The sequence below is a fragment of the Lagopus leucura genome, unplaced genomic scaffold (assembly GCF_019238085.1).
Source record: "Lagopus leucura isolate 7727_CA_CO unplaced genomic scaffold, USGS_WTPT01 Super-Scaffold_100012, whole genome shotgun sequence".
In the NCBI taxonomy this organism is placed as follows: Eukaryota; Metazoa; Chordata; class Aves; order Galliformes; family Phasianidae; genus Lagopus; species Lagopus leucura.
The window spans coordinates 19571255-19584128 of record NW_024962267.1 but is presented as its reverse complement, the minus strand read 5'-3'; the positions used below and the strand labels follow the sequence as shown (position 1 = coordinate 19584128).

Below are 12874 nucleotides of genomic sequence, written 5' to 3'. Positions count from 1 at the left end.
TTACATGAGAGCACCAAACTGCACTTCAGAAGTGAGATGGAAACCCCATTCTGAGTAACTAGTTCCTTATTTAGTTCCCAAACCAGAATTTCGTAGTTCACACCTAGGTACAGAATCACAGAACGGCCAGGGTTGGAAGGGACCTCAAGGATCATGGATCTCCAACCCCCTGCTGCATGCAGGGCCACCAACCTCCCCATTTCATAGCAGCCCAGGCTGCCCAGGACCCCATCCAACCTGCCCTCAAACACCTCCAGGGATGGACGGGGCATCCACAGCCTCTCTGGGCAGCTGTTCCAACACTTCATCACTCTCATAGTAAAGAACTTCCCCCTGACATCCAACCTAAATCTTCCCTTCCTCAACTTAAAACCGTTTCCCCTAACAAAATCACCGTGTAGTAAAAATCATTATGAATTTTCTATGTGAATATCCTATTATTTGCATCCTGTACACAGCAGAAAAAAAAATGTATTTGTCAAAAAAACATCCGCCTGCAAACAGTGGGGATGGCAGCCATTCATTTAGGTGGTTTCTTCTGCAGTGTGTGGAGTTTGTAATTGGCATGAACTCCAAATTACATAAGTAGTGATATGTTTTCTTTATAGCACTGAGCGGTAAAAAGGTGTGAAATACATTTCTACTTTCTTCAAGACTTCAAAAAACAACAACAAAAAAAGAAAAGGCAAGGAAAAAGGAAAGACAGTCGTGATTCTTATGGCTTTTTCCCCATTAAAAGGTCTGAAGAACAAACGCGTCAGAACCGGCACAGGGAAACAGCTTTGGGAGAGTAATTTTTGATCCATATAGCATGGCTATAACTAAAATTGGGTGCCCCTACATGTGAGCGACTGTGCTATAGGTGAGGTTTAAAAGATGGGAAAGGTGAAGTGACAGATCACCTACTATAGACAAACCTAGGAGTCAAAGGCAGAAATAAGCTTTCATTTTTAATGGAAGAAAACAACGTCTCCAAGCACGAGAAGGCAGTAATTGGAATGTGTAACTCACACTTGCAGAAGCTTTTGTGAGAAACAGTTTCAGAAGCCCCGCTCTGTTTTTGTAAAAGTTTGAGGTTGAGCCACCTAGATGTAGCAAAGAACGGCACACAAAAAGGAATCTGACCCCCAGATGGCCAGAAAGTTCGGGGTTTGTAATTCAGTCCTCTGACACAAGCTTTTATTTACAGTCCTATCTGCAGATCGCTTTGAGTTGAGAAGGGCTGCTCACTGAAGTTCTGTTCCAAGCCTGTGTCCAGGAAAAGGCGGTTGTGAGCTTTGATTTCCCTTAGGGATCATCTCCGTGGTTGCAGAAGGAGAGTTATTAGTTCCTATGGGCTGTGGCAAGGGACTTCAGCTGAAATTTGCAACAGCTGGCATTGAGGGAGGGAAAAATGTGCTCGGGGAGAGCTCTCATCGTGCGAAGGCACAGAAGTGCCCCTTGTCCACTTGGCCTTGGGACGTGCATTTATGAAATAGATGCAAGTGAACGCTTTTATGCAAACCTGATCTGTCAGAGTGCTTCTTGTGGCAGTACCGTGCGTGCTGAGATGTCCTGGTGCCCACACTAGGCTTCCCACAGCAGCTTACTGCGTGAGTTCATCAGAGAGCTGCCTTCTCACGTGGTTTTGGAAACGCAGATTGTTTGGTTTACCATCACTTTGTGCTGTAAGAAGCTACATTTTGCTTTTCTAAGCGAATTTCTGCTTTTAAGCTGGCAACAGTTTGGTACACACACTTGTCTGTTTAAACACAATGATGACTTTTACTCTCAAATACTGATGGTTGAAATTCATCACCAATGTGTGGGTTGAATATCATCTATGGAACAGTGAGGCATCTTGTCGTGTTAAAATCTGCCTTCCTGAGGAACGCACAAGGATTTAGCTCTTTTCTGCATATGAAATAATGGTTAATGGTTTTTTTTTAATTTTTTCCTGCAACAGGGTATGCTGCTAAAGCGAAGTGGCAAGTCACTGAATAAAGAGTGGAAGAAGAAATACGTGACGTTGTGCGACAACGGCGTGCTGACCTATCATCCTAGTTTACATGTAAGTACTCCATGCTCTCTGTACCTTTAACAACTGTCCAGCTCAGGTGAAGCAGTGTTAGCAAGTTCATTTGGCTATGTTTTTGTTGAGTCCAGTTTGGTGGAGAGAGTTCTTTCTCTCACTTTATTCCATTCCCATCCCCTCAGAACTGGGTAACTGGAAATCAAATTCTGCGGTGAAACTCTGTGTGCACAGTTCCTCCAAGTGCCCTGTTTAAGCCTTTATTTTGTGCTGATGTCCTTATGGACTTGCTGTCAATTAAGAAAACTATGGAAGTATTTTATAAGGAAAAATGTTCTAGGCATAGTTAAGACTAAGTACGTTTTCTGGTATTTGTCAGTGTGCAATGGTTGTGGTTTATTCAGAAAGTAATCCTGAACAGCCTTTTGAAGATGACAAAGCTATTAAAATGTACCATAGAGCATTTCCACATTAAAGTCTCTGTTGTCTCTGCCCAAGGATCCTGTCTGTGTGTAGAACACCATCTGTGGGTTTGGTCTGGGGGAAAGGAAGAAGCACAGGTGTCTGGCTCAAGACTAGCCCAGCCTGTGAGTCCCAGCCATGTCAGCAGGAGAAGGGATGTGATTTGTCAGAGCTCCTTCCATTCCACAGCAATTCAGAAGACAGAATGGACAACCAGGATTTTGAGCAGGGGGTTTCCCAGCTCTTTCACTTGCTCGGTATTGCAGGCAAGAGTAGAACTCAGGAAGCATAATAAGAGCATAGTATGGCCTTCACCAAGATCTTTGGGATTGTCCTGGGTTTTATATTTCATCACCATATCCCCTATGGAAATCAGAGGATGACCAGGTGTAACATTTTAGGGCCATTTGGCACCGATTGCTGTCATTTTGAGTTCCTAGGCAATTTTATTTTATTTTATTATTTTTTCTTTTTCAGTAAGGAGGTAAATTCAAGGTTTTGAATGGATGTATTTCTGTGGGTACGTTCTTGAGTTTGCATGTGTGGATCTGTCAGAAAGCTGCTTCAGGTAGATGATGTCTCAGGAGCGTGGCTGTGCTGATGCTGTGCTTGCACCAACTTGCTGTTTCCTGAGGGATGAATATTAGGATTTTCTCTGGCTTACCACAAGAATTCAGTCTCACTTCTTGCCATAATTACAGTTTCTCATGTTATTTCCTTATTTCCTAAAAATTAGTAAGTGATACAACTAGCAATTCAAGCAATTGCTACTTCCCTTCTGAAACATTGCCCCTCAACTTGTGCAGTCCAGGGCAAGTTGTTGTTGAGTTTCTTTTTTCTCCCTTTCACAAACCTGGACAGGACTGTCTGGCCGTTGTGGCCATCCTTACCCCGTTTAATCTGGGGGAATGCTGCTGAGAAGCAACCCTGAAATACCTGAGTCGCCTATGGGTATTGCTGGCAGCACAGACACCGCGTGCCTTTGAGGCAGCCCACATGGATCCTCCAGATGCGCTCCCTTGAGGCTGTGATGGCCACTCCGGGGCAGAGCAGGGAGCAGGCAGGCTGCCTTGTCTGTGCCCACATCCCCTCTGTGCTCTGTAAGTGCTCTATTGTTCCTGAGCTTCCTGGGAACATATGTTAGTTTTTCATTGCTTCTCGCAGACAATAGAGTACTTCTCTCTAGGCTTCGCTGGAGCTGCTTAGTCTTCCCCTGAGTGAGAATCCATTGAGATTAGAGGTAATTACTTTGAGATTAGAGGTAAATCCATTGGAGATTAGAGAGAATCCATTTAAAGAAGAAGTAATTACTAGCCTGTAATTGTTTCCCTCTATCCCCCACTGTGCCCCCCCCCCACTCCCAAGAAAAAGGTACACGTCTCTGTATTTCCAGTTGCTCAGACCTTTCTTAGATCAGAGGGGTTTGTAACACAGTTTTTCCCTGGGCTGTATTTTGGTGGGTAGTAGTGGGGGATCGTACAGCTCCTAGCTGGCAGGATGCTGCTGTGGACAGCCTAGTGCTTGTTCTGAGTCTTCTGCAGACACCTGTGCTGAACTCACACTCTAGGAATATCTGTGCTTCTGCTCATTCACGTTACAGTCTTCCTGTGATGTGATTTGTATTATAAATGATGCGTCTTAATGTTTTAATTCCATTGATTTTAGCCCTCCAAGAGTCACTGTGCTACTTGAGTGCATTTCATTACTGCCAGTGAACTACTTTGTGTCGGATAGCTGTCGTTAATATACCCTGCAGAGCATTCTTTATGCATTGGGCAATTTGTACATCTATCAGTTACCATGTTTCCCTTTTGCACCTTGCAGTTCCTGATACTGTTGCTGCTTGCTTTGACTTGTCCTTATGAGTTAGAAGCCTCCACCTGAAAAACAGTGCAGGGCTGACCTGGCAATTTTGTCTTAGTATCACCTTATTGCTTCTCTGTCAGCCTCCTCTGCTGGGGCTGGAAGCATGAGTAGTTTTTTCCCTGTCTTGTACAAACTGCAGTGGAATGAAGAGGTAGAACCAGATGCTGCAAGTCAGTCGGACTCCCAGTACAACTTGTACAAAGCTTTGTGGGTAAGGGAGCAGGAAAGTCAGGATTTTTGCTTGGAGATTACCCAGCATTTGGCTTTCCTCAAACAAAGCTCTGATAAGGTGTTTTTGGCTTGACTTTGCTAGGTTTTGCTGAACTCTCTCTACTTGTTACATTTGTTCACACTGAACTCAATAAGCTGATGAATTTCTAATGCTGTGGTTGCATTGCTGTTTGCTTTTTGACAAATAGGACCTTATTCCTACCAACCTCTCATCAGATAGGATGAAATGAAGAGTTAGCCATCCTAACTTTTGTTAGCCATCCATCTGAACTCGTGAAGAGTCGTGGTGCTAATCTCATCCTGTGAGATAGATAGGTGTTATTTCAGGTCTGCAGCTAATGTTGGCTGTTCAACATTTGGCAGCTGTAAATCTGCGAAGTGACTGGTGGATCTGGCCTCTAGTGATGGTAGGAAGGAATAAATTTAAAACATAATTTAGTCTTCCCAAATCGTAGCTTGAGTCAGAATGCAGAATTTTACTGAACCTCAACGTTGCAAGAAGCTTTTACAATATTTAATAGCTGTTAGTGGGTACTGTACTTAGATACTGCTTGAGACTTGGCCACCAGCGTGTCAGTTTTCTGTTGGGTATGTTCCACAGCACGTCACGCACGAAGACAGTGGCTTTTAATACAGCAAACAGTCTGTGTTGCAAAAATCAGTGCTGTTGTCCTCTTAACTGGAGGATTGGCTTCAGAATGAAAGGATTTGGAATGGGGTGTGGAAATCAAACTGGTATCCTACTTACAGAGGAGGTATCTGTGGAAGGGTCAGGCCTGCTTGGCAGCACAGTGTGTAGAAATGAGTGCTGTGTTGTGCCTGCTAAATAAGTACGAGTGCTGCCAGGTTGACGTTTTACACAATAGCTAAATTCGTATTCCTTCTTCTTAAGAAAGCGGGGGAAGAGAAGAATGGGGAAAGAAAATATATGTACATAAGCACCCTACTGTTTCCTGACTTGGTCATGTCGGTTTTTTTCAAGAGCCTTAAACCTTCCCTTCCCTTGGGATGCTGAGGAGCTGTGCCAATAGAAAATGGTGGGGATAATGAGAGAGAACTTTGACCCGCAGGCTTCAAAGTTCACCATAGCTACCTATTCATCATACACTTCTGGAGTATAGCCATTGAGTGGATGACTAAAATTCTGGCTGACAGATTCAGCGTCAGCTTACCCAAAGGGACCCATGGGAATTTGTCTAGGTATCTCTTGGCTTTTAATGGCAGAATGCCATGTGTAAGGGCTCCTGAAATGTGTTCGCCAGGATACCTGCTGGGCAGTGCTGCACTCAGCTTCTTTATCTAAGCCTCGTCCTGATGAATAGATGGTGTTTCACCACTGTCTGTCTCCTGGACGCTTGCCACCATGCCACAGGTCAGTAGATGACAAAAGCTTTAGCTGTGGACGTCCATTTTCTGCTGCTGCATCCTCATCATCATCGCTGCCCCTTTTTTATTTGGGGGGGGGGAACTGCCACTGCCAGGGGGTGTAAAATGGTAGCAGTGATTGAAGGGGAAAATCTGTCCTTGATCTCTGTGAGAAGGATGTGAATTCACACATGTCATTCTGCTCAATTAGTCTGACAGTAGCCACAATTTTAAAACTCTTCACAGCAGCACTGACTGGGTGGGCAGCCCAGGTACGCCGCCTCAGAGGTCACATTAGTGGCTTTTTGCAGTCAGATAAAGTGAATGTACTTCAACCAAACAAAAGAAATTTCAGCCTGGCAAATAGACTGTACTTTGCAAAAGGGCTCCAACAGTATGCAATAAGGACACATCTTCTTAGAAGTTGATGTAACCCAGGCCCAGCTCCAGGCTTGCAAAAAGCTTTGGAGCTGTGTGGTGGGGTCTGGCCTTTCAGTAGAGCTTTCTTGCTTGGACACTTCCTTAAGGAAGAGTAACCTTGCTGAGAAATAGAAGGTGGGTTAAAATGCCCTGTGCATAGGTGTCTTGTAGTTTCTCACCGTGTTTAGTCCTTACAATTTTCCTGAACAAATTGAGGGTCGGGAGCTTGCTTGCAAATCGGGGCATACGTGTGACACTTAGAGGTTGGTCCTTCACCTTGTAGCTTCCTGGCAAACTCTTTTCTTTCAAGTTTGAGAGAAGGTTTATAAATACAGATGGGAAAAATACAAGCTAGAATGTGTTTGTGGTCCTTAAGTGAGATGTTTAACTGGGGATAGCTGTCAAGGCAAATTATTGTGACCCCCTGGCTTTGTGTCCTCGGACTAGAAACTGTCTTGCTTGGAAGTGCCGTTGCACCACTGGTCTTCAGTGGGAATAAAACTAGTTAGGGATGGTCAGCAGTGTGAAGTAATCCTAAAATATGCAATCCCTGTCTGCGCTAAAAGAGAGGAAAACTGGTTGTTCAGAGCGGCTTACAGTCACATCTGTGATTCATTGCAGATGTTCACAGGTCGGTAAATGCAAGGAGAGTGTGAAGCACTTGTCCTTAAGTCCGTTTGATTCAGAGGGCAAGATTTGTCACATCATCAGCATGGCATATTGTAGCAAACACAGTGCTGCTGCTTGCAGAGCTGTGCAGACTTGCAGTAGAGCAGCAAGCATGTATTTATTTCGCTCTTGTGCTTCCCTCCCACCTCCAAAAAAGGAGAAAAAAGACAAACAGGGAAAAACTTTGGTATCTGAATGAGCTGCAAACGAATGGCAAAAGCCAAGCTATTAATTAATCACAAGGTTTTATTAAATGAGAGCTTCCTGTCCAGCAGAGCTAACTGCTGTGGATATAAATGCTTCATAAATTACTCACGATGGTAGAACTCCGATTTGTCTTTTACGGCAGTACTTGTTACAAAGTCTGAATGAAGAGTGAAGTGCAGAGTTTTGTTAACGTTTCATAGAAATGAGCACTCCATTAAAAAATAAATAGATTGTTTTGGAGCTGCTTCTGTGCTCAGAGTGTTGCTGCTTCCCCTAGATGGCTGATTGGACTGATTGATATTGTAGTATGCATACAGTCAATGCTTTTTATTACTGAAATGTAATGTTCTTGACTCCCAGTTTGAAGAAAAGAGATTCAAGATGACCTTCTGTTTGTCAGGACAAGTGCTTTAGTGATCAATGTTTCCCAGAATGCATTCTCATTTCTGTGCTCTTCTCAGAAAACGGCATTTTTTGTTGTTTTTCTTAAGCTTAACTATATATTGTGAAGCAGAATGATATTATGCCCGTGTTTATGTGCACGAGGGGAGGAAGGCTACATTAGCAGGAAAATCTGATGAATATATTCCATGGGGCTCATAACCGGATCAGATAGGTTTGTTGCTGCGGTCCGTGCGGGGAAAGGTGGAGAGAGGAGTTGGAGACTTTTGTTTCTTCTTAGGTGTGCCTGTGGCCCCAAATGGAAACCAATCAAGGAGCGATTTATGTTCATTAAGTGCTTGTCAAAACTGAAAAATTTTCTAATCAACAGCAATCTAGCTGAGGCCCCTCAATGGCTGGGAGTGTCGCCTCCGCAGTATCGGCTATTTGCCTGTTACAACTCTAGGCTAGAAATCCACTGATGATTACATTAGGCTAAGCTGCGAAGTAAATGAACCATGTCTTATTTAGGTGCAACTAGCTTCAGTGTAGTCCTGCCCCGCAGGGCACTTTATAGCGTTTTATGGCTTTAAAATTAGTGTAGCTTCCCATTTGCTGCAGGGTGCTGCATGTTATGCCTTTGAACTCAATAAGCAAAGGGAAGGGGGCCTTTTGTTCCCCACCCTTCCCCCCCCCCCCCCCCCCCCTTTTCTTCTTTTTGCAGTGTAGCAATTTTGTTTTGCATCTTTTCCAGACAGCATTTTGCAATAAAAATGTCTGACTGCCCTGTACACACACACAAGTGAGGGCTTCAGCCCTCCGCCGGTCTGCCTGCGCTTTGGGGTTGGCTGTGGGCTGCAGGAAGGGCTCGGGTTTTGTTTTCCCAGGCAGTTTGTTGCTGGCGGTGAACAATGGGTTGTGTGGGTCGCTGCTTGCCCTCAGCTCACAAAACAGAAGCTGCGTGCAAAACGCATGCTGTCCTCAGATTTTAGGAGGATTTCCCAAAAGGGTCTCTAGTTTTGTTCTACCTCTGATCAGGAAGCACTACCTCAACCACAGCACGCTGAGCCTGGGGGCTGCGTTCTACAACTTAAGGATGGGAACCGGCAGAAAATGAAGCTGTTTTTCTCATGTTGAGGTAAAGCATTGGCAGATCAGAGAAGGAATGTCTAGCTTTCTGTTCAGTTGGACTCGTTCCTAGCATTGCAAAAACAGGCTTGTTATTTTCATAACTCAAAAGGAGAAAAAATCTCATATTCTTACTTTGGTACCATTAAATACTGTTTGGGAGAGAGTCTCGTTTGGTACATCGTGCACTGGAAAAGTGTGGCAGTGGGACAGGTATGTGAAGGCTCCATGGGAAGGAGATTCTTTTAGAACAAGTTAATGATGTGACACAGGACAAGCCTGAGATGAGGGGTGAACTTTGAGTCGTATTCACGTAGTGCCAGGATGCAGAAATGCAACTCCAGTGGAAGGGATTTCCCTGCAAGATAGCTCCATTTACTGAGCCCAGCCAGAAGAGGTCCTAGTTTCTGCAACTGATCCTTCAGTCTTCTTGGCGAGGTTCCTTGGCCAAGAAGAAGAGTTTGCAGCACTGCATTAGTGTTTTCACTGCAATCCCATGACAAAAGTGTGGTCAGAAAGGGTCAGTCACAGCCTTTACCGGAGTGGAACACAATTTACCTGCTCAAAACCTGACCACGTGGGTGTTTTGGTGCAGGAGAATCCTGCCTGAGTACAGCGGTTCAGCTCTTACTGTTCAGGTGCTTGTTTTGTGGTACCCTGTAGGAGGTATTTTGTAGTTCTGCACATCCAGAAGATAATACCTACTCTAAAGAACTGGGGGACTTCTACTCCCACTTTATGTAGCTCCGTAGAAAAACATGGGGGTATTTAATCCTCAGAGTACTAATTGGTAAGTACTATAGTCAGAAATTCAGTACTCTTGCTCTCAGTGCAATGAAGTGCTTTGGGGTTTAAATACAAGACTAAATGATCTCCAGAGGTCCCTTCTGAACCTTGTGATTGTGTGGTCCGTCTCTTGTATTAGAGCCATCTGAAAATTCTCATACTTTGATATTGAGTGCTACAAACCTAATGTGAGCCCTGTATTTAAAGTGACTTGAGGCTCATTCTGGAGAGGAACTGTGCTGTTGCACTCTCTGATGTCCTTTTGTAAAGTACTGAGGTCAGCGTGGTAGACTTGGATGGGGGTGAGTTTGAGTCCCAGCTTCCCCGTGTTCCATCTGCCTTTCCCTTCATCTGGTCTGTGCAAACTTCCTCCCCTGAGAAAGGGGCCACACATGCATTGAACATAGCTGCGGAAAGGCAGATGTTTGGCCTTTTGGTGGGTGCTGCTGCTCAAACAGCTTTTCCCCTTTCTTAACTGGGGGAAGGAGGGCAGCTAAATGGGCTCATCACGCAGCCAAGGTTTAGCCTGCATTGTGGTGGAGAGTTGTCTTGGGCAATCAGAAGCCATTGCAATGCCTGGCACCTAGTTTAACAGCTGCTGGCAATGAAAACAGGACAGCTCCACACTAGCAGTGTTTATTTTTGGTATGTCTGTTCAGAAAATGTAATACCTGTTTGCTCCCTATGGGTGTCTGAAAGGCTTCTATTCGCTGAGTTGGTTAAATCAATTTCTGCTGTTGTAAATGGAAAGCTGTATTAAGACCAGAACTAAAGTACTTTACATTCTTCTGTGTCGTGGCATATCATTCTTTTTTACTCAAGGCAATTCATTTTGTAGTGCCGTCAGATAATATTTTGTGTTATCTTCAGTCAATGCAGCTTTTATGACTTTCAGTGATACTTTAACAGTTTATTTAGTCCTAAAGATAATGGTCAATGGCCTTGAGTAGTCAAATTAACACCTCAGCAAGCCAGTATTTGAGCAAACCGCTAACAGTAACCTCGGGATGAAAAGCAATGAGAATCAATATAGCGAGTGTATTTTTAGGGGTTATTGATTGATTGATGCGTTCTGGCCTTAGTGGAGCAGCAGCATCGCCCCACAGCTGACTAAGATGAAGCTGCCAGTCGCTGATAACTGCAGGCCATCACCTGTGCAGTGTTTCACAGGCTCGGAGATGAGATGGCAGCCTCCTACAGGCCTGGGATAAAGAAACTGTGGTTCGCGGTGCCAAGACGTAGGAAGATGCTGAGTGCTTCCCTGCTGCCAGCCATCATGGTGAGGGTCAGTGACAACGTGATGCCATGCGGTGCCACCCTCGCCCCCGTGGGGACACCGAGGCACCCCGCTCCTTCTGCACTGAGCAGCCCGCCATGTTGAGCCGGGTTCTGTCAGCAGCCTGGGTCTCCCCGCCGCAGCTCTCAATTGCTAGCAGGTTTCTCTCATTGCACCTCATTTGCATCTGGGACATCAATTAGCATGTTTGTTGAGGCTAATTGAATGAAACTCAATCATAGCTCTTAATTGCTTGACTATGTGAAAAGAAATCACATTAATGCAGCTAATTAAGTGTATGGCAATAGATGCAACATAATTAGGAGCGAAATGTAAAAAACAAGCGCAGGCGAAGGTGCGGGAGCAGGGCGTGGGGACGCGGCTCGCCGTGCTGCTGCCATGTCTGGGGAGGGTTCCCTCCGTGGTGCTGCTTGCTTTTTTTCTGCCTTGCTGAATGATGAACGTGGACAACTTGAGAAGAAAAATGCAAATGGCTTTGCAATTACTACTTTTTCAAGCTGTTGAGGGGCAGAAGATGGCACTTCTGGGGTGGCCCGCTGTTGAGTAGGCTCTAGGGACTTGTTAAGTGCTGTTTAAAAGTACTTGGCTTTGAATTACCCTCATGCCTTGTTAAAGGGTTTTTTCCCCTTTTTTCTTGGATCAGCATTTTCCACAACTAACATCTAGGGGAGTTATATCTGTAACATTTGCATATCAAAATCAGGCTTGCTGTCTTCTCTTTAACACGGCATATTCCAGATGACAGCAAGACCCTCATCTGTTCTAATCTGATCAAACCATACATTGCACTTCTGAGGCCGCCACATTATTCTGTAGTTTTCACTTCTATTCCCCGAGTGCAGATCTGAAGGAGCACGTGCAAGGGTGGATGGTGAGCTGGCTGCAGACTTGGTGCTTTCCTCTGCTCCTCCTCAGGGAACGCAGAGATTATCGCTGTGCATCTTGCACACAATGAGGGAGTCTTTATTGTTTACATTTGATATATCCCTATAAATATTTAAGCTGACGTTAATACCTGCATGGCATCTGCTCTGTTTGGGCACTTCCATATAATCGTGATGTGGCTGCAGCGCGTTTGTTTCCTGCTTGCCAGCACTGACTGACTCTCCTAAATTGTTCATAGCTCACCTAAGCCCATTTTACTCTCAATTGGAAGTGCTTTAATCACACCCTGTAACATCTCACCGGCTGTAGCAGGGAAATTCATCTGAAGAACTTGGGCAAAAGTCTTCATTATGAAATTTGTATCAAATACAGCGTGGTTGTTGCATGTTAAACAAGAAGTGTCTGTTTGAGGAAGTGCACGCGGAGGTTTGGTCACTATCTGATCTTGATCCAGCCTCGTTTTAGAGTGCATAAACCATAAATGCTCAGTTACATTCTGGTCATTGCATTTTAATTTGTAAAGAACTGACACCGTACTAGAAAGTTCATCAACTTGGTAATTTGTAGATGAATCTGCTTTGTTCATTTCTATCTAGCAACTACCTAAGGGGGTTATTTTAATGCGTTGCTTTTGATTCTTGTAGAAGCAGAGCTCTGCTTTCCTCACCCAGTGAACTGCTCAGACTTCCCTTTTTCATTCTTAATTCCCAAACAGCTGGGGAAAAAAAAAAAGGAGGAGGAAAAAAAAAAAAAAGAAAAGCTCATTTCTATTTTGTACCATGGATTGATGTTAGGTGTGAAGAAATGAGCAGCACTTGAGCAGTAGGTTTTGATTTGTTTTGAACAGAGTTTATAATTTGTATTGTAAAAACTGTCAGAGGTGGAGGGATTTTTATGAGGGAGCTGATTGCTCCCTGTGTTGTGCCAGTAGTGATTTAGATCTGGAGTTGCTTTTAGTCCATGCTGGTATTTACTGGTAGAATTGGCGCTGTGGTCATACACAGAGGCCTGTAAGCTGCAGAATTAGAACTGTTCTAATTAATATCTGTGATCTTCTGTATAATACTGTGTAGTCTGACTAAATTTTGCCCTGGACACTTAAGGAACCGAAAGAAATATCACTGTCAGCAAGTCTTTGCTTGTGCAGGCACAGAGCATCACCCGGT

At 44.4% G+C, this 12874-nt stretch overlaps 1 protein-coding gene across 7 annotated transcripts in view; it reads left to right on the top strand.

Moving 5' to 3' along the window:
* The window catches only part of AGAP1 (ArfGAP with GTPase domain, ankyrin repeat and PH domain 1), a 287855-nt gene that overhangs the window by 163965 nt on the left and 111016 nt on the right, over positions 1-12874 (top strand). For all 7 annotated transcript variants that reach the window (XM_042874292.1, XM_042874293.1, XM_042874289.1 and 4 more), the window contains one exon: positions 1946-2050. In XM_042874292.1, coding sequence (XP_042730226.1) covers positions 1946-2050 — 105 coding nt within the window. The remainder of the gene's footprint in view (positions 1-1945; positions 2051-12874) is intronic.